This window comes from Falco biarmicus, chromosome 3 (assembly GCF_023638135.1).
Source record: "Falco biarmicus isolate bFalBia1 chromosome 3, bFalBia1.pri, whole genome shotgun sequence".
NCBI classification, from domain to species: domain Eukaryota; kingdom Metazoa; phylum Chordata; class Aves; order Falconiformes; family Falconidae; genus Falco; species Falco biarmicus.
In genome coordinates, this window is record NC_079290.1 from 56460037 (window position 1) to 56481795 (window position 21759).

The 21759-nt window shown below is 37.7% G+C and overlaps 1 protein-coding gene and 1 long non-coding RNA gene across 4 annotated transcripts in view; one reads left to right on the forward strand and one right to left on the reverse strand.

The window, feature by feature from the left end:
- The window catches only part of LOC130146307 (uncharacterized), a 41277-nt gene that overhangs the window by 13564 nt on the left and 5954 nt on the right, over window positions 1-21759 (forward strand). The gene's annotated exons all lie outside the window — the stretch shown is intronic.
- Window positions 3264-21759, reverse strand: part of RBBP8 (RB binding protein 8, endonuclease) — a 39807-nt gene continuing 21311 nt past the window's right edge. For all 3 annotated transcript variants that reach the window (XM_056332337.1, XM_056332338.1, XM_056332335.1), the window contains 11 exons: window positions 20768-20865; window positions 19999-20126; window positions 17992-18877; window positions 17785-17911; window positions 14258-14355; window positions 13384-13498; window positions 12307-12477; window positions 11638-11707; window positions 10568-10664; window positions 6132-6273; window positions 3264-3596 (listed from right to left, as the gene is read on the reverse strand). In XM_056332337.1, the coding sequence (XP_056188312.1) occupies window positions 3499-3596; window positions 6132-6273; window positions 10568-10664; window positions 11638-11707; window positions 12307-12477; window positions 13384-13498; window positions 14258-14355; window positions 17785-17911; window positions 17992-18877; window positions 19999-20126; window positions 20768-20865 (2030 nt within the window). In that variant the 3' untranslated portion in view covers window positions 3264-3498. The remainder of the gene's footprint in view (window positions 3597-6131; window positions 6274-10567; window positions 10665-11637; window positions 11708-12306; window positions 12478-13383; window positions 13499-14257; window positions 14356-17784; window positions 17912-17991; window positions 18878-19998; window positions 20127-20767; window positions 20866-21759) is intronic.

A 21759-nucleotide genomic window follows, 5' to 3' on the forward strand; every position in this document is an offset into this window, starting at 1 on the left:
TACACTTGAAGAAATTCCCCCCGGCCCCTCACCTGGTGAGCATTGGTTTCATGTAAAAACATACATGAATACTTGGCTCAAACATTGGTTTTAGTCAATTGTCCCAATCTCCTCCAAAGACATGAACTGACTTCAGTTTACAGTTTTTATCCAGAATTCCCCTTCTTCTTCACTGCTTACAGATGTGGAAAAAACCAGCTCAAAGCTGACAGTCCACTCCTCTGACAGCGCCACTGACTGTGGTCACGTGCTGCCATGCCATAAAGAGGACAAAGACGGCCAAAGCTAATTATGAACATAACATTCTAATTTATTTTTTCAGCAGAATTTCCTTGCTGAGTTTGACTGGCTCCCTTTCTCCTTCCATTTCCTCTGAACAAAAAAGTATATTCTTTCAAGAGTTTGCTAAAAATATAGGTAAGCAATAATTAGAAATTGCCATTAGAAATTACAGCAAATAAAAATCTTTAACTGAACTTCTAAAACATAAAATTCAGTTACCTTTTTTGGTACACAAAAGTTGCTCAGACTTCCGGTATTTCTATAGGAACTTCTCTTACTTTCTGGAAAGGAAACCATACTCTGTCTCTATTTGTGTTTCTAGATTTTTAAAATTGATCTCTTGGTTATCAAGATGAAGTCTGAGCTCAATAGTGAAATATATTTTCTGGCACTAGAACAGCTAGGCAAGAGATCAAAATATTCACAGGCAACTGAAAAAAAATGGCTAACTTGGTACTTCTATTGTTTTAAGCACAAAAGCAGGTCCCTACTGTCCTCTAGTGGAGCAGCAATATCCTCACAGAATCTAACCGCTCCTTTCTGCTTGTAATTAAACCTCCTGCCCCTTAGTGAGCAACCCTTCCTATTTACTGCTTCCACACTTCATGACTTTATTGGCATCTATCACACTACACTCCTTGTGTGAAGGCGTCGAATCTTACCTCCTGTTTTGCAAATTCCCCCCTTCTTTTCTACATTGCCGTTCTACTTGCACAGTGAATAATTTAACCAACTTTCAGCTTTGCCCTCCACCCTTTCTCAACACTTGGAATAGGCTGAATGAAACAGGTCCTAGCAGAGCTCCACTGCAATTTCCTCCCACTGTCGTGGTTCAAACAGGTGTCATCTAGGAAAGAACCTCTCCTTTTATATCCTGACAGGCTGGTTCTACTACAGGCTGTCAGATGATGATGCTTTCATACTTTCAAAAAGCTTAAAAGACCATCAGAATGACTCTCCTTTAAAAGTCTTTTCACACTCTATTTATCCATAGGTCTGAAAATCTTGTTGGTTATACTCTTGTTGATTAGCCCACTTTTCCAATACTATGTAAAACTCATCAGGCTGCAGCTCCACTGATCTCCTTGAATCTTTTTTTTTTTTTTTTTTTTTTTTTTGAAGTCTGATGGCAGATTAGTCACTTTGTGCTCCTTGACCAAAGCTGCTTTAAGTGACAAGTCCCATGTCACAGTGAAGGGGTCAGCAATTTCTTCTTCAAATCCATGGGAGTAGGCTCCAGCCCCGGCAGCTTCCTGACACTCATTTCATTGCCCTTTCCTGCCCCTTCAGTTTGCAACAGCTCTGCCCACACGCCCTGCAAGGGAAGGTTCTCCAGGCACTCCCATAGTGAACATCACTGCAAAAATCCCAACTTTTCTCATCATCTTACCTTTGAATGCTCCTATTACCACTGGATTCTACTAACTTACTGTGACATTTGCTCCTTCTGATAATTATAAATCCTGTTTTTAAGAACTAATTCAAGAAACTTTTTCATATAGCCTACTTTGTAGATTATCACATGAAAATTTGCTTCAATGTGCCTGTACTTTTCTTTTTGTGGACATAACTTCTACTTTGTAAAGGTTCTCCCTAGTTAAAAGCACCCTCCTACCTTACTTTGTCAACAACTTTTTTTTAAATAGATAAATATTTATTCAGAGCATGTAACAGTTTTCTTAAAACAATTTTCATGATACGTGCAAGAATTCCACCTTCTTGGCAGCACTTGTCAATTTTCTTTGAAGTTATCTTCAGGAAACTAGACTTACCTTCGGAGGGATTCTTTGACTACCTGCTCCAAGAAATGAACTTATACAGTGTGTAAACAGTTATTGTCAGCATGCGTTAGCATATATGGGAAACACTGAAGTTTTCACTGTTATTTGGCTTCATGCCTTTGCTATGCCTTAGGATCCCTGTGAAACCAAATCAATCAACTATGCAGGTAGGATGTGGACAGCGCCTAGTGATACACCATCTTCTATTTTTCCACAAGGCCTGTAATTTCAACCTAAGAGAATTTTGTGTTCCTTAATGTTAAATTAATTTTTTGTTTAGTTTTCTTTTTAGGCATATGCCAGAACCTCTCCACCTGCAGAGCCAACTGCCACTCCTATACAACTACACCTAGAATTACATGGTCCTACACACCAAGTTTTTAAATACACACACAAATATATAAAATACAAGAATAGAAAGGCTATTCTTCTAATGAATTTCTATTCTTCTATTTTGGGTTAAGGCATTTAAATAGTTGCTTGCTTTATGATCTCTTTTTAAAGAGAATTCTCACTGGTTGAGCCTAAGTCTTGACTGTAGCTGCTTGAACATTTTATTCTATTCTAGAATGCTACGTTATTCCTAAGCATCTTATAGTGATCTTTGGCCTGCTTACCTATGTAAAAGCATTACCTTGTCTCTATGATACTGTATGCTCTTACTCCCCAAACGCAAGTATGATACTATATCCCCCTGCTACAAAATATTAGTTTCAAATATCTATGGAGAATCCTTCATAATCTAGTGGACAGCAACAGCCATCATCTAGGACAACTCTGTGCATAGCTGCCATCCAAATTTAGAAACAACAATGCTTAAGATCCAAATTAAGAAAAAAAATACCGGATGTTCTAATTTAAACACTGAGGAAAACATGGTGCTATACATTTAACACCAAAATTTAAGACACTTAAACTACATGGTTTGCATACCTCCAAACTATTAACAGTAGATATGTTTCATATTTAATACAGCTTTATTACAAGTAGGTATAATCATTACTGCCAAAAGAGGAAGGCTATATAAAAAAATCCAGTGCAACATAAAAGCACCCTACAAAATCTGTATTTGTGTTCCCATTGACAGGCATTTAGACCCAGTGACTTCAACCCACTGACAAAAAGTTTATACAGGATTTGCTGGAATTTTAGCTGTTGACTTCAAAGACACAAAAAAAAGGTGAAACTCATTGTCTGACAGGTGTGAAAATTAATACAAAATGTATTAACACAATATGAAACAAACATACATTAAATAGTTTTCTTTCCTGGTACATCAGCTTTTCAAATTAATTTTATAAAATTTACATATTTAATGAAACTATTTATCTATCATTGTGGAAAAACACAGTTCTTTATTTCAAGTTTATATTAACTATAAATATCCGAGGACAGGAAAGATACTCTTCAAGTTGGCGTGCCTTACTTCCCTATCCTATGTCTTCTGCTCTTTGCCTTTCGGAGAAAACATTACGGCATAAGGCTGCCGTCTTTTTGGACGTTGGCAGGAAGACAGATCCTCTTTAATATAGCCTTAAAAGAATAAGAAAAAAATCTGAGTTAAGAAACACAATATAAAACCATGCATAACTTAAAGTTTTATTTTTTGTTTACCCTCAAAAAATAACTTGTGAATTTTCTTTCCTTTTATGGCAACTGGTTCTCACTTGACAAAAAATTAGAGAACCCAGGGTACATTATCATGAATAAAAACACTCAGCTGCTTTCTAGTAGATGACTGCATAGTAATGCAACAGAGACAGATAATATCGAAGAGAATGGAAACTATCAATTGTTCAGCTATTCAAACCAAAATTGCATTTTTCATCGCCTTTTCTACAGAAGATTTTACGTAAGAGTAACAAGGTATGTAGGTACTGCAAATTCAGTTGACTAATAAACATTACTTTTAAAAATGTATTTCCTAGTCATACAGAGAAAACTTCAGGCACATGTGCTTTGTGGGTTACACAGTATACCCCTCTGCCTGGAGGGCATTCTTGTTTATTAAAGACTTGTCAATCTGGAAAAAGCCAAACATGAACCTATAGATCAAACACACCTTGAAAGCACTCTGTTAAGAAAAGTATATAGAAAATTTCCATAACATGCTCAATTTAGCTAACACTGATAGTAAGCATTTTATGCAAATCAGTTACAGCACCTGGCTTTTGTCAAACCATTACTGCTCATCAGCACTAACATCCGCTGAAGTGAGATTAGCAGATTCCTACTTCATAGTTGGAAAATGCTGTCTACGCAACTCAGGTTTTTTTAAGAAACCCAGCAAACCACAGTTGGTTCAAGATACCCGTAAGAAGTAGAAAACACATCCTCTGTACCCTGCTACTTCAGAGTGACAGCTGTAATTGTTCATCACGGGAACTCGTTCTGGTGTTCCTGCTGCATTTTTGTAAATATGGATTTTTACCAAAAAAGAGCTGATCAAGCCTGCCTCTGACATGCTGTTGAGGACCATTAACAACTGAACAGCTCTCACTCTAGCAAAACAAGGAGATAGCCAAGATGCTATTTTTAACAAGGTTGCAAGTAGATTCTAAACGTGTAGTAACAATCTCCCTAACAGGATATCTCAATCCTCTGAAGTTGTAAGTGGACGTACCTAGCTTAAACCAGCTTTCTCATTGGCTGAAACATGTAAAAGGCAACCAGGTTGGAAGAGGAAGGACTATGATTTGTTCATCTTGAAAGATAATGAGGGAGAACCAAAGGTGGTTCTAGAGTGGTGAGAACTCTCATTACTTAAAGTAAGAATGTATTAGCCTCAGCCAAATGCCCTGTTTAACTGGATACACAAGAGAGGAAAAAGACTTCACAAAGGAAGTGGCAATTCAGCAGTGCTCCTGAGGTGCTGGCTAGCTGGACTGAGGGATTTACTTTTCCTTATGTGATACCAGAGACATATTAATGGGAAAACAAAGAACCATTTTCCTGAAGCCTAACCAAGCCCAAGGAAGCTTAATGGCCTGCAAATTCTGTGACTAGCCTAACCCTTTGCCGTGGATATTTAAGAAGGGAGAACTTGACTAGGGCTTCAAGAGCAAATTTGACATTTGCCCCCACAATGCAGGTGAGGCTTAAAGTTCTGAACAGTGTTTGGAATACACATATTTCCTGGAAATACAGTTTAAAATTTAAATGAACACGACTCAATATATCTTAAGCCCTATGATTTGCACTAAGAAAATTGCTAAGTCCCTAAAAATCAAGGCTCCCCATTCTGAAAGATTAAGGATGATACTGCAACACTATCACACAAGACGACACACACATCTCTGACATTTCCTATGCCTGACCTGAAACTGTTATTAGAACAGATAAAAATAAGTGAAGATTAATGCTTCACAGCTAATAGCATGAACAAATAAAGATATAACTCAGAGTTCACACAGGGCTTCTTACCTCAGAGTTTCATCACTTCTGAAGAAATCTACATACAGTACACTACAAACTCACCACGTTTTAACACCATTAGTAAAAACTCATTTTTATACCAAGCTCTAGAATTTACTAGACTTATTTAGGAAAGAAAGAACAATCTTCTGTGAAGCAGAGTGGAAAAAAAAGCCCAACAGCTTTTGCGTGTCACTAACACGCAGGGTATATGTATTAAAAGCTATTTAATCACACCCTACATTCAACATTTCCATTATCATGTGGTACTATGGAGCTCTAAAGATACAAAGACATCAACAGTGCTGCCTCAGTAAGTACAATCCCTCAGCCTTTGACTCAAATTGTTGACTCAATTCTTGCTTTGGTTCAAAGACATGTAGGGTTTTAATTAAGTTCTATGAAAATCCCAATTATTTCTGCCCTCTCTATCTAGGCTCTAAGAAAGTTTCCTTATATTCCCTTCTAGTAGTACAGCAGCTGCTAAAAAAAGACCATATTTATTCAGAATAATGGCTGTCAATAAGTAAACAGACCTCAACAAGACAGGTTGAGAAAGGCTGCTTTATGAACTAGAGATAACTTCAGGGAACCATTTTGGGGTGGGGGGAAGTCAGCTTTAAAAAGTCCTTCATAAGCCTTTTTTGCACAAACCTCTTTCCACACAAGTTTGGGTGGAAGGAAATCCAACCTCCCAGAAATTTTCAGGTGTATTTGGAGGAATGTAGCGAAATCTGTGTCTTGAACAGGAAGCTAGTTTCTTTTCTCTCTCTTCTTCTGGAATGTCTGCATAATACTGAATGTTAGGAAAAAAGATCCAAGTTAACAAATTCATACATACAGAGCAACTGCTTTGCACAATGACATCGTCAATCACTGTTTATTAACGCAGTTATCTAAAAATAATGGTGAGGACAGCCAAGAGCAGAAATTTGTTATCCAAATGACAAACACCTGGCCGTTATCCTAAAAGCTTACTGAATTTACAGATAAGTATAATCTATGGTGGCAAATTTGCTAGCTTTATACCTTTTAACATACCATAGGTACAAGGTTTAGGCATGTGTACAATTACTTATGTCAACAGTTTTAGTGACTGATTTTACAAAGCTAAGTAGCGCAGGTGTTGAGATAGATGGGAATTTTCTAAAAACTAAGTTTCAGCTTGCATTTACAAATAAAGTAGGAAAGTAGATAAATGCACTGCAAAATCCATGCCACAGAATTATTTCCAGTGTATTTTACAGTAATAACAGCAAACGTAAGTCAAAATACTTCCTATTTAATCACCCTCAAATTAGGAGTAAATAAAGAGCTAGTTTAATTAGCTGACTTGACACTGGGACTCTAGAAACTATCTGCCAGCTGGGCATTCTCTAAAGTATACAGTAAATCAGCTAGCTACTCTTTCATCCCTGTCAGCTCTACTGGGAGCTGCAACAAGAATAGTATATATATTCTCCAAACTTTCTTGCTGGGTGTTGCCATGAGTAGCGCTGTAGAAAGACAGGGATTTTTAATGCAGTTTTCTACTGGTTTAGTTTGTGATTCTAAGTACCAATCTGTACTTCAGTACCATAGACTGCCAAAATTTTTTGAAAGCAGATGCACTGTTTGCCTCAAGTGGCAAGCCAAGTCAGTCTGGATTGCACAAAAAACCTGACCCTCGTAAAAGTGGTAAAACAATTCTACTGAAATGATAGTGTTATATTTCAAAAAGGCAAACTCAAGTTTAAAACCTCATTCAATCAGCTGGAAAGTGATCTAGACTGAGGTAATGAGAAAAGGAACAGAATATACCTGTCAATAGTGATTACTTCCTGTCCCCATCTACTGGTAGTGTTTCAGAAAACCTACCTACTTGGAATCGTAAAGTACACTAGTGAATTCCTTTTTTCCTACTAGATGGCAGGGAAAGTCTAAAATAGGCATAAAAATCCTCCTCCAAAAAAATTGTGAGATATTAATTATTCATTAGTGTATAGAAAAAGAATAATTACAGCTTTCAAAAAGTCAGTGACAATACTGCACAAAATAGGAAGAGCAGACTCATTTCATTTTATGATTCTATAGCCTGTGGAAACTGCAGCTCTGCCTGAAACTGAGGTACACTTTCTTCTCCCCCAATATAATTTCATATTTCTTGCCATTCTACAAAGTGTGACACCAGAACATAATTCTGCTCTTTAAGCCCTTATTAGTACAGGAATGATCTAGTAACACGTGGGCCTCCTGGTCAAGATTCAGGATGTTAGCAGGCTGTACCCAAAACTTCGTATTACTGGTCTGTCTACTGCGAAGTCCTGGTATGCAGGATAGAATAAACTGCCAGATCCATAGATAATATTGAGGAACGGTTATGAGTCCCTAGTGAAAGGTTCTTCAAAATGTGTTGTCTATAAGGATACTCCCACGCTCGTGATAGCAGAACTCCCTTCAGTCATTGAATTTGGAGACACTTTGTTTGAAAACATTTGCTACTGTCTTAAACAGGAAAAAGTCTATGCCAAGACCAGAACTTAAGTGGCTATTAGTAGCTTGGCGGTTGAGTCAGAGTAGGGTCACTTATGCAGATGGACTTCAGACACCTGGCTGGAAAAATGTCTGTGTCACTCAGTTAAAGATTTAGAGACTAATGAAAGAAGAATAACAGGTAATTATCATCTAGCACACATCAATTTTCACTGATCAAAGTTAAGAAACGACATGGAGTTAAGTCAACAAAATTGTAAGAATTCTACATTATCTATGTAAACCAGACAGAATAATAGCTGAGTCTTTTTGAAGCATAATTAACAGTGCACCTTATGTTTGTACTGTAAATAGCCTGGAATTTTAGAAATCAGCCTGCTAGAAGTTTGCTGTGTTCTGCATTTTTTTTTTAATTAAAATGTTTATGATTGATGGGGAATATCTGAGGATCAAACAATGAAAAATACAGTAGTTTTGTAGGAACAGAAAATAAAAAGACTAATCAGTAATCAAGCTAAGCATGTATTCAAAAGAAACCAGTAATTTTTTTTCCTGTTTAGAAATCTATTAGAATTGACACATAATGAGAAAGCTACATATGTCTGCTAAACAGCAAAAAGTCTCTCAGCTGTTTTCTAGATTGATCTCACCCACAGCATTTTCAATCCACACAAAAAATTCAGGTTAGGCTTTTCCATGTGAAAAGATAAGCAAAGTCTCATCCTGCAGTGTCTTCACTGTAAAAGAATTAATTACAGAACTCTACAATGTACAGTCTCAAAAAGAGAACAAACCCTTAAAACGTTCCTCTCGGTTTAGCACAAAGTTACTTACAAAGTAATTTCTGTAATCTAAATGTATATAAAATCATCTGACTCTCCTGCTTATCTGAAGTGTAGCTAGATTTAATCACCACACTAACAAATGGTACTTTTACAAGCTACAATAACTGTGCATACAATTTTTCTGATCAAATTGCAAACTCGTAACAAACCAAAACAAGGCCTCTTTATCAAACGTTCTACACTGAGAAGTGACTGAGATGCCTCGACAAAGTTTTAAGATAAGGACTTAAAGGACTGGTATCAGCAGAAGATAACATCGTCTCAGAATGACAGGTCACTCTCCCCACTCATACTGCTTGCAGCACATGGCCAGAAACAATCTACTGATTTCTACTCACTCCCTAAATATTTCCTCAGAATTTGAAGACTTTTCAAAGCCATATGACTAATAAGTAAGCCAAGACTTTTTTAAAGCAACATTTACACTTTGTCTAATACTCCCTTCTTCCACAGGCATTTAATTCAAAGCTAATTTTATTATGGTGCATTGACACAGCCAAACATTCCACACACGCCAAGACATTAATCTTGAATGGCAGAGACTTAAAAAAAGAAACCCAACAAAAAAACAAACCAAAAGTTTTCTGAAGTTTAACATAGAAACCTAATATTGTAAAATTAGGCCTGTAAATGTTCCAAACACCATAGTTACCACTCTGACTTGCCAGAAAGTAACAATAACTGGATTTGCCAAGAGGAGAAGATCTGTAGCTTACAGAAACAAGAAATTAAAACACTTAACACACAGTTCTCTGGCCAAGAAAGAGACTAAAGGTTTGGGTATTTTTAGTTTTGTTTTGTGGTTTTTTTCCAACATCTTTTTTTCCTTCAAACTCTTTTTATTAATGAGTTTTACCAAAACTATTTTTCAGGAATGTGTTTTGTTAAAAATATACTCCAATAAATTTCTTCAGCTAAATAAATGTGACTTGACTATAAAGTGAATGGCACGAGAATCTATGAAAAACGTTGGTTCTATATAGGTGTGGAAATTAAGTGAAAAGATGACTGAATAATGATGGATTCTCTGGAATTAATCCACTCTTCTGGCAAGTCATAATGTATTAGATCATCACCTAATTAACTTCAGCCTGGAAGTCAATTAATGACCAAATGAAGTATGTCCTTATTACCCATGTAATTACTTCAATATTTTATCTCTATACCAAGTATCTGAAAGCATTTTAACAATTTGAAAGGGAGGAAAGAAGATGTAACATGAAACCTAAAATTTCATACTTTTTAATGTGCTATTGTAAACATTTTTGCATGTATTTGCACATATATACACATTGGCACCTATGCAAGTGCAATTATCTGAAAACACAGACACCCCAGAAAACACAGGGCGGAAAAAACCCCAAATCAAGATATAGATATATGGAGGTACAATAGGACCTAAAAAATGTACTTATTCCAGTACCTGTAAGTGTCAGTACAGCTTTTGAGCTAAAGCTTAGAAATTTGTAGTCATTCTTTGACTAGCTAATGTATTTTTTATTAGCAGAAATCTTACTGGAACTGTGATGTGAGAAGGTTTTATCATACAGATACACAAAAGAATTTAAGACTAAGTTATATGCAGTTACTAGAGTAAAAACAAACTAACAACCCCCAAAATCAGTAAAACAACTTTTGTAACCACTTATTTTTCTGCTGCTGTAGGTACTGATGATGATGCAACCATATTCATAATTTCAAAGGACCTTAGCACTTAGATGCTAGCAGAGTTAGGAGAATAAAAGACTGACCAAATTTTAAAGCACTACTTACTATTTCACATTCCTTACAAGTATGGCCAGCCAATTTTCTTCTTTCTTCTTTTTTTCGAATAACCTCAATATGAGGAAAATCTAACACAGTAGTCTTTCTGAAAAACAAAAATATTTTCACATAATAATAAATTTATTTCTTCTAAAAACTGGAGATTTCCAGACATGTAGAACAAAATGACGGACAGTGTCAAGAAAAAAAAATATCAGAAAATACCTGCAAACCCAAATCATACTGCATTTACAGCTGAATGGGACTAGTTTTGTAACTAAACCTGTTCCATGTTCCATGATTTTTTAACTGTAGTATGATCTTTTACATAACCCGATATGTGTGTTTCATTATTATGGCTTTTCATAGTGTGGAAGTAATTACTAGACTAAAATTACCCAAATATAAATCTTCTGTAGAATATTTATTTTGTCTGAGACACTGTTGTGCTTGCACTGATTTCTGCAAGAGGAACGTATGTTGGCATTTAAGAACAGAACAGATTCTCTTCAACTTATCTGCTCACAAAACAATAAACATGTTTTTCTCTACAAATAAAACATGCTGAAGTAAAAAAAAGCTAACAACTATTTAACTGAAGGGCTTGGTATTCAGACTACCAGAGATGATTATACTGAAAGACGACAGAGGAAGCACTAAGAGGTACAGTTGTTACACATTACTCATTTATTGCCTAGAAAAAGGGGCAAAAATACTAGAGAAGGAAAGGTTTTTATTTGTATGAGCAAAAAGCCTATGGATTACTTGTAAACTCATGCATGATTACATGCTCGTAAGAAACAGCATGGATTATAAAATCCTGCATTCAATAAATTATAAAAAAATCAGAAGAGGCAATCTCTTCCCTTCAGCTAGTGTGATTCTCAATGTGTTTTTTTTTTTCCCTCCTGCCCCAGCTTTAGTCTAATAATTTTATCTAATTCAGTAGAACTTTTACCTGTGCATTTTCAGCCACTCCTATGTTATGCAGAAACATGTTTATTTTACGGAAGAACAAGTTCCCTATAGGGAGGATATAAAGAACCTTAAAAATGCCTATACAGAACAAGCTAAATTACCTTTCATCACTTTTGAAATAAGGCTCCACAAAAGCTTTCTGCTTGGCCTTATCTTGTTTATCCTCATGTTCTGTAAATATACATGCAAAACAAAAAATTACGTGTTATATAAGGTTAACAGACTCCCTGGAGAAACATCTGTGAAATTATCAGCCAGCTATTAAGAAACACAAAAATGCCATGTACATTCAGCTTGAGACAACAGATTCAAACAGATACTAAAAATACTACAGAACTGATTGAACCAGTGATCAAAAAGCATTTCTGGCGTACAAAGAAAACAGCAGCAAGACAAGTGAAAAAGATAAGCAAAATAGCAAAGGAAAGTTTGCTCAAAATACTGCAAAAATCTTTGACAGAACCTCGGATAAGGAGAAGAAAGGACACAAGTAATCTGCAACCAAATACTGGTGTTTCCTGTGAGCATCACTCTGCTGTACAGCTCCTATGCTAACTTCCGTTACATATCCCATCTAATATCAATATAAGCTATCAAAATAATTTTCATATTTGTTTATGTTATGTCCTTGCAATGAAAGTTTTCCCATGAATTTATGAAAAATGAACTGATGGTTTATTTGGCATATTTGTTCCTAGAGAACAGAGCTGATTTAAAAATCAACTTTTGTAGTTTAACCAGGCTAATAAAGGCAAAAAAAAATATCCTACTCTTTAGTTTCTTGTTTGCTGCTGTTACTCCCTTATCCTGCTCTTCATCATGAAGAGTTTCTTTTTCATCACAAGCAGAAGGACCATCTTCTAGTAGGCAGGATTCATATTCTTCATGGCTTGTCCGATCAAACAAGTCTGTTAAGGTATCATTAATTGTTTTTCCTCCTCCTATTACAAAAAGCATAATGAACATCCAAATCGGTCTCTCAAACATTTAAGTCAAGAAAGCACATTCTGATTGAAAGTATAACAAAAGAACTAAGGTTTACTTCCTGCTCCAGTACAGATTAACTCAACATCAGCTGTGCATTTATTTTTTCTGCAACTTCTCTGTCAATCTTTCAAATGTGGCTAATGCTAATTTATTTTTCATAAAGATACCTGGATCCCATTTCTAAAATTTGATTAATTGCTGAATCACTCTGATGTACCTTTAACCTTAATAATGGATACATTAAATTTTTGTTCTTGTAATTAGGGAGCTATCCAAGCAGAAGGAAGTACTTTCTGTGGGTAAGAGATAAACTACAGAAATGTGATCAAGTTACAACAGCTTAGAAAAACAAAACACACCATTAAAAGTCACTGCCCTGCAGCCATAATTCACCGCATACCATACATTAAATGTGATATAAACATATCTGGATTTATATTAAATATACTAGTTCTATTTATATGTCATTAGAAATGAAATTAAGTCTTCCCATAGAAAGTCTTATATGATTACACAGCAAACTTTCAAAGCTGTTTGTTGTAAGAGTGATTGTTGTAGGTGAGATCAGAACTATTATATGGTTAAATATTTAACTCCAACCACTGTAAAAGCATAGCTACTGGCTCCACCTCAGCACAAATCCTATTGTTTTCTTAATCTAAGGTAAAAAAACCGCAACAACAACCACTGATTCTACTAGGAAACAGACTGATCTTTGTAATCTACAAAAATAGATCAGTGCTTTTTTACTGCAAACCAATTTCTACTATGTATTCATACAGGGAAAGAAATGCCCTTTTTTTTTTTTTTTTTTTTTAGGAGGAAAAAGCAAACCAAAAGGAAAAGAATAAAAGCCTTACTAGGACTGCTTTCCTGGTTTTGCTCTTGATTCTTCTTTTTTAATAGCACACTTTCACTAACATATGTATAATCCATATCAACAACTTCCTCTCCAACTCTTGACTGAGAACCACCCTAAATAAAAAAAGCAAACACAACAATTGCACTCAGAATTAACTGGTGTAGTCAGTGCCACTGCTGAGTAGCTGAAACACTTTCACAACAGCTACTGGCATCTTTTTGGACACTTTCTGTGATTTTTTTTTTTTTGCAGTAATGTCTGCATGATAAAGACAAAGTCTAGGTAAAAGAGTAACAAGTTTTGAAATTCAAATGTGAAGCATTTATCTGGTGGATTACACTACTTGACGGGCAAGAAATGCCTTCAAATCTTTCGTGTTAAATTCTACAAAGATAAAAAGTAACAATGAAACATACAAAAATTAAAACTCAGTCAAATTAATAAGATTTTAAGATAGCCTTTAAGTGAGACAAAATGAACAGACTTCAGGAAAATTCTCACAGATCCTAATAACCAACCTGCACCCAAATCAAAGAAAGATAATAGTTATTTTCTGCACATTTTCGTAACATACTTAGAACACTATTTTTTGCTTAAAAGAAACACAAAACAACCTCCAAACACATCAGTTTCATATTGAGTAGCCACCTGACTGAGCTTATCAAACAACTAGACTTTGGAGATGTTTTAGGGTTAACTGTAACGTACTATGCATAAACAAGCATTTCATGAATGCAAACAATTATCAAATGAGCTGAATGTAGATTTTTGTTAGAAAGTGCGTTTTGTCTGCCCAGAATAAAGTTCATGGTACTACTTTTGTAGGCTTTTTTCAGTATCATAGAACATGCAGACTTGTTATACAAGTTTACCTTTGTATCAATCAGAGTAATATCCATTTTGTACTGTGAAAGGTCAGCTCCTGGTTCTGTGCTCCACTGGAGGTTTTCTAAAGGTTTATCTTTCAGGTCTGGATGCAGAGAACATGAGGAGAAAAAAAAAGACAGATAATCAGAAAAATGCTGCCAACAGCATCATATAGTGTGTAAATTATAAGTCAGCTTTCCTTTTATCAAGTCATCTTTGGGTTCAGGGATTGATTTTTCGCAAACCATGCTCATTTGGTATAAATCATATTTTTTCTGAAGAGTTAGAAATAGATGTAAGTTTTTTCTCGTACTTACGGAGCACACCACTCCTTTGTATTTGTATGAGAGATGCAATATATAAAATACTCTCACAAATAAAAATCTCTGTATTGTGTAAATCAGGTAGTATTAATACTGTATAGAAGACACTCATAGAATCATTCAGGCTGGAGAAGACCTTTAAGACCATCGAGTCCAACCATTAACCTAGCACTGCCAAGTCCATCACTACACCACGACCCTAAGTACCACATCTACACATCTTTTAAATACCTCTAGAGATGGTGACTCAACCACTTCCCAGGGCAGCCTGTTCCAATGCTTCACCACCACTTCAGTGAAAAAGTTTTCTTAATATCCAACCTAAATCTCCCCTGGCACAACTTGAGGCCATTTCCTCTTGTTCTGTTGCTTCTAACTTGGGAGAAGAGACCAACACCCACCTGCCTACAACCTACTTTCAGGGAGTTGTAGAGAGCAGTAAGGTCCCTCCTGCACCTCCTCTTCTCCAGGCTAAGCAACCCCAGTTCCCTCAGCTGTTCCTCCTAAGACTCATGTTCTAGATCCTTCACCAGCTTTGTTGCCCTTCCCTGGACATGCCTCCAGCGCCTCTACATCCATCTTGAAGCGAGTGGCCCAAAATAGATCCCAGTATTTGAGGTGTGGTCTTACCAGTGCAAAGGACAAGGAGACAATCACTAGGGAACCCTGCTGGCCACACTGTTTCAGATATAAGCCAAGATTCTATTGGCTTTCTTGGCCACCTGGGCATGCTGCTGGCTCATACTCAGCCAGCCATCAACCAACACCCCCAGGTCCTTTTCTGCCAGGCAGCTTTCCAGCCAATCTTCCCCAGGCCTGTAGAATTGCACGGGGTTGTTGTGACCCAAGCGCAGGACCCGGCCCTGCTCCTTGTTGAACCTCATACAACTGGCCTCGGCCCATCGGTCCAGCCTGTCCAGATCCCTCTGCAGAGCCTGCCTGCCCTCCGGCAGGTCAACCCTCCCCCACAACTTGGTGTCACCTGCAAACTTACTGAGGGGGCACTCGATCCCCTTGTCCGGATCATCGATAAAGATACTAAACAGCACTGGCCCCAGCACTGAGCCCTGGGGAACACCACTTGTGACCAGTCCCCGGCTGGATGTGACTCCATTCACCACCAGCTGGGCTCGGCCAGCCAGCCAGCTTTTAACCCAGCACAGAGTACACCTGCCCAAGCCATGGGCACCCAGTTTCTCCAGGAGGATGCTGTGGGAGATGGTGTCAAGGGCTTTACTAAGGTCCAGGGAGACACATCCACAGCCTTTCCCTCATCCGCTAGGTGGGTCATCTTGTCATAGAAGGAGATCAGGTTCATCAAGCAGGACCTGCCTTTCATAACCCCACGCTGGCTGGGCCTGATCCCTCCAGTATCCTGTACATGCCATGTGACGGCACTCAAGAGTATCTGCTCCATAACTTTCCCCAGCACTGAGGTCTGACTGACAGGCCTGTAGTTTCCCAGATTCTTCTTCCAGCCCTTCCTGCAGATGGGCATCACATTTGCTAACTTCCAGTCAACTGGGTTCTCCCTGTTTAGCCAGGACTGCTGATAAATTATTAATAGTGGCTTGGTGAGCACTTCTGCCAGCTCCCTCAGTACCCTCAGGTGGATACCACCCATCCCCATAGACCTGTGCATGTCTAAGTGGCATAGCAGGTCACTGACCATTTCCCCTTGGATTATGGGAGCTTCATTCTGCTCCCCATCCCCGTCTTCCAGCTCAAGGGGCTGGGTAGCTGCATACCACAGGAACAACTGGTCTTACCATTAAAGAAGACATTAAGTACCTCAGCCTTTTCCTCCTCCTTCATCACTGTTTCCCCACACACACCCCACCCCCACATCCAATAAAGAATGGAGATTCTCCTGAGCCCTCCTTTTGTTGCTGATGTATTTATAAAACCACTTTTTGTTGTCTTTTATGGCAGTAGCCAGATTAAGTTCCGCTTAGGCTTTGGCCCTTCTAGTTTCCGCCCTGCATAACCACCTGACATCCTTGTAGTCCTCTTGAGTTGCCTGCCCCTTGATGACTTGATCCAAAAGTCATAAACTCTCTTTTTTCCCTGAGTTCCAGCCAAAGCTCTCTGTTCAGCCAGGCCAGTAGTCTTCCCTGCCGGCTTGCCTTTTGGCATTTGGGGACCACCTTCTCCTACACCTTCAATATTTCCTTCTTGAAGAATATCCAGCCTTCCTGGACTCCTTTGCCCTTCAGGACTGCCTCCCACAGTCTCGTAAACAGGCCAAAGTCTGCCTTCCAGAAGCCCAAGGTAGCAGTTCTGCTAACTCCCCTCCTTCTCCAAGAATCAAAACCTATCATTTTGTGATCACCATGCTCAAGGCAGCCTCCAACCATCACACCACCCACAAGTCCTTCTCTGTTCACAAACAACAGGTCCAGCAGGGTGGCTTCCCTAGCTGGTTCACTATAGAATTAGATTGGTAAGAATGTGGAAGTCAGGTCTTAAAGTACAAACAAGCACAAAAATATCTGGCTATTGTTCCAGAGATCGCTCTTGATTTATTACTGAAGTAGAGGTTTAGATGCCAAGCTACCTGGCCACACCAACTAATGACAGATTTTTTTAAAATTCATAATGTAAGTATTTCTAAATAAAGTATGCAGTTTAACAGCTCAGCTAAGGAGTACAGAAGCAGTGACTCTACAACACCACTTAAATTTTCAGACTGGGATCACTTAACAGGAAAGATGATTAAACTCTTCCTAGGAAAAGTATTTGGCAGCATTTGTTCATCATCATTAAAAGGTACAAATTTCTTTAACAGATCATCAGCAATAATGAAAAATATTAATGAAATGGCTTACCCTTATACTTAAGTACAGTTTTCAAGCATTTGATATTGACAGTTTAAACTCAAACCTCGGAGATTTTATTTCAGTATTTGTTATTCACGCATTGCAGTAAACCATGCTAAATAAACAAGAAAGAACAAGATTCCTAGCCTGTTGAGTTTACAGTTGAATGCCAATAATATATTATATAGTGGCAAAAGCATGCCAGGAAGATACAGATTGAAAACGTAGGGGGTGATCTTGAGAAATTCTGAACAGAATAGGGCTGAATTAGAAGCAGAACAGAGGAAGTCGTTAAAGTAGGAGAAAAGAAGATATGAAAAATTTTGTTGAACCATAGCACAAGCTGGATGTGGGCAGGGCAGCAATAAAAGGAACATTTCATCAAGTTACCTTGCTCATTTTGCAGTGCTTTATTTTTTGATAGTCTACAAGGGTTTGGTTGAAGTACAGATGCTGGTTCAGACTCTCCATGTCCTGTCCTTGTTTTCTTTCTATTTTGTACATGGCCACTGGCAACCTAACAACATATTGCAATTTTACTATCTCCCAAAACTTATATATAATATTTCAAAGGAGAAGAAAGTCAGAAAAGCATACCTTCACATCATCAAAAAGCTGTTCTATCTCTGCAGAACTTGGAAGTGGTATAATTTTGAAGGGAGAAACTTCTTCTTTCATTTGAATCTGTTTTTTCTTATCTGGGAATGTTTTACCCAGCTTCGCCTCTTGTATATAGGATTTGTCTTGTAAATCTCTGCCAAACAAACAGCTCTCATTGTTGGCATTTTGAATGGATGATGAACCTTCAGGTATGGGCTTCCCTAGCTGTGAAAAAACATCATGCAGAGTCACCTGTTTCAGTCTACTTTTACAGGTCTCCTCACTTCCTTGTTTTTTCTCTTGACAACGAACTCCAGAGAAGCGATCAGACAGGTCCAAGGGCTTATCAACAGTATGCTCCCCATTAATATTCTGAACATCTGATCGAAAGGGTATAGAGTTCTCTTTGTTGAAGGATGTTTTTTCACAGCTAATTTCTTGCTCATCTTCAGTTTTCTTTCTCTTAGCACACCTGCCTTCTAGCTGCTTTTGGTGTACAAGAAGGAAATCACTCTTGATCGCCTCATTTTTAGCTGTGCAAGTGTTTCCAACACACGTTACAGCCTCATTAGCATTCTTTTTCACAACCACTTGCCTATTGATAGAGGCCTGGCTGATAACTGAGTTGACTTCCTTTCCAAGATTCAGTGGTGCAACAAAAGCAACATCTTCAGATTTTGATCTACTTTTATGAGATCTGGAACTGGAAGGATTGTTGAAGAGATTGGTTTTGAGATTAGGCTTCAATCCTGAATCTAAAATACAAGGGGCATGACTTGTACTTGTGGTGTTCTTCATACTGCTAGAAGCTCCAAAAACAGGAGAGGCTACCCGAGAATCCCAGTCAACATGTGGTGGAGTGTTCTGAGATGGATCTGCAAGACTGAATATAATGAGAGATGAGGTATTTTTCTAGTGGACACAGGGGGCTGGGAGGAGAGAAAGGGATGTACAAATACTTAAGTTTTCTATCAGTGATCTGCTTTAAAGCTGTCAAGAGCTGCTAGTATTAACTGAAAACAGAAGGAAAAAAGAAAATAAATTTTTCGTCTAGGAATAAGTACTGTTGCACTTAGAGCCATAAAAGGCAAACAAAATGCAGACTTTGTCCTTCATTTTAGTGTGAAATTCTGTTCCATATGCAACTGAGAACTGAGGATAGGGACATTGTGGAGTCTCCTTCGCTGGAGACTTTCAAAACCCACCTGGAGGTGATTCTGTGTAACCTGCTCTAGGAGAACCTGCTTTTAGCAGGGAGTTGGACTAGGTGATCTCCAGAGGTCCCTTCCAACCCTGACCATTCTGTGACTCTGTGATAGAATTAAGCCTACCTAGGAATCTCTTCTACCAAAGGACCCCCCTACCTTTCAATGCAGTGAAATGGAAAGAAAGTGAGAATGGTTGCAATAGTAGTCTATCTAGGTTCTTGTATAGATCTTATAGACATAGATCTCAAATAGCAACAGATTCTCAAAGCTTCTGCAAGTGAAGGAAACGTGTGCAAGCTTCTTTCAGGTAGCCTGTTTTTTACCGACTGTCATCAATAAAACATACATTTAAGATGACAAATAGGGGCTAAAAAAAATTTTCAGTTTAGACCACAACATCCTGAGGAGAGTGGGAAGGGCGACAGTCAATTGGTATGACACCTAGTCAGCAAAGAAGTTTTATGATCATTTTCCTACCCCAGCTCCAGGCCCCTGACCTCCAGGTTTATGGGCCTCAGAAGATACCTTGCAATAACAAGAAGTCAGTGAGGGAGGGACTGGACTGTGTACATAGAAAGCCCAAATCAGAAGTCTGAAAATGAAGTCCACAGTTTTTCCATTCAGTTCCTTTGCTTCTACTGTTATTTACATGAAAGAAGCCTGAATAATATGAAAATATTTATTTCCATATCTGTACTTCTAAAGCAAACTGCTGGAAGGTTTGAAATTCTACTAAAACTAAAACTTCATATAAGCCTGCTTAAAACAATATTATTATAACCAAGTGAAAACACACCCTAAATTGTTGTCATCATTTCTTGATTCAGAAGCTGGATGTTTTCTTGAGTCTTCAGACTGCATGCTCTCTGGGGCCTGGCTCATAACAGTATTAGTGCAGGGAGGACTTAATACACTCTGGGACTCCTTGCAAGTGGTGAAGGAAAACAAAGAAATGAAGCGTGAGAAGCTCTTAAAATTAAAAATTAGAAATATGCTAGGTTTGCACATAAATACTCTGAAGATCCAATTCAAACCGAACCATTCAAAACTGAAAAATAATAAAAGAGATGAAATTTAGACTAGCAACTTTAAAGAAATCTTATGGATATTAAAGAATTTCACCATTCAAATGTGCGCACACAAAAAAGCCCAGTCTGCACGCTAACCTTTTCACTGTAGCTGCCCATCAAAAATGTGAAATAATCTCACCCGAGTCACCAGTCTCATCACCAAATTATCTTTTATGGTGTCTTAGACTTAATTACTCCACAAAGGGAGTTTGGCAGACTCAAGGATTTAGTCCACTGTCTTAGTTAAACTTGGAAGTTTTATACACAGCAGGAACCACACCCCTACCCTCCTCCCGAACCCCCAGACAGGTCAGCACAGTTATATCTCTTCTTGATAGAGCAATTTTATAATGAGTAAGCAAAAGCAAACCGAAGTGAGCTTACTGGCACTCGGAACACTTTTGCAGAATTTTAATGTAAAAGAGAAAAATCCTGGTTTTGAAAACAACTGGCATAAAAAGGTGGTTATGTAAGAACTCTGGGAATAGTACTTACAGATTCCTCTTGAACAGCCAGTCCAATTGTTTCTGCAACAACTGCAGCCAAGTTAAAAGATGGCTTTGGGACAGGATAGCCTCCCATCCTCAGTTTATCTTTACAAGTAGAAAGAAGCTCACAGTAAGTTACATACACATTATAGTATCTTACTCCACTAATACAGATGGTACAAACACAGAACTAAAGATCATGAATTAAAATTGGTACTTATGGAAACAGTTTGACCTGTATCAGATAAAAATTATGTGGTAAGTGGAGAAGGGGGGCAAAAGAAGAATTTTTGATAAAAGAGCAAACTGCTGTTATCACAGAAAAATGTTTCCAATTTGAATACACTCCCCAAAATCACAATACAAAGACAAGTCATTGTAAAATTTGCTTTTCAAACTCCCAGTCCAGAACATGAATAGTCTGAGAAAAGCATGTACAACCATGATAAAGTATATTTATAGTAAAATGTCTGCGTTGTGTATTTCTTAGGTGACACAATTATTCTTCCTGTGTTTTCGTTAGGAAAACAAACAGATGAGTTTCCCTTCTTTCAGGACTTCAGCACTACTCAGTTTAATGAACTGGGGCAAGGTAATATGATGGGAAAGTACAAGAACTACAACCACCACAACCCTGACCGCACAAAAGATTCCAAAATGCTGATTCTCGCAGTCATTTATAGTTAAACACTTCACAGAAAAAATAGCAAGGACACAAGAAGTTCTTGTCTAAGAACTGTTTATGAAGAAGGACTTAGGAGTTGTACACATTCACAATTGCAAAAAAAGGGAGTAATTAACAGAACTGTTTCTAAACATTACATATTCATGTCAGACAGTAAGTGCAGTTCTTAGAATATTTTATCTCCTATACAGTTGGAAAATCAGGTGTAAGACAATTGGGTAAGCTGCCTAAACTATATGATATCTGCAGTAAAAGCTGCACTGAGCTTCTATTTCTTGACTCTATGCCCTGATGCTATGCCACTAGATCATATA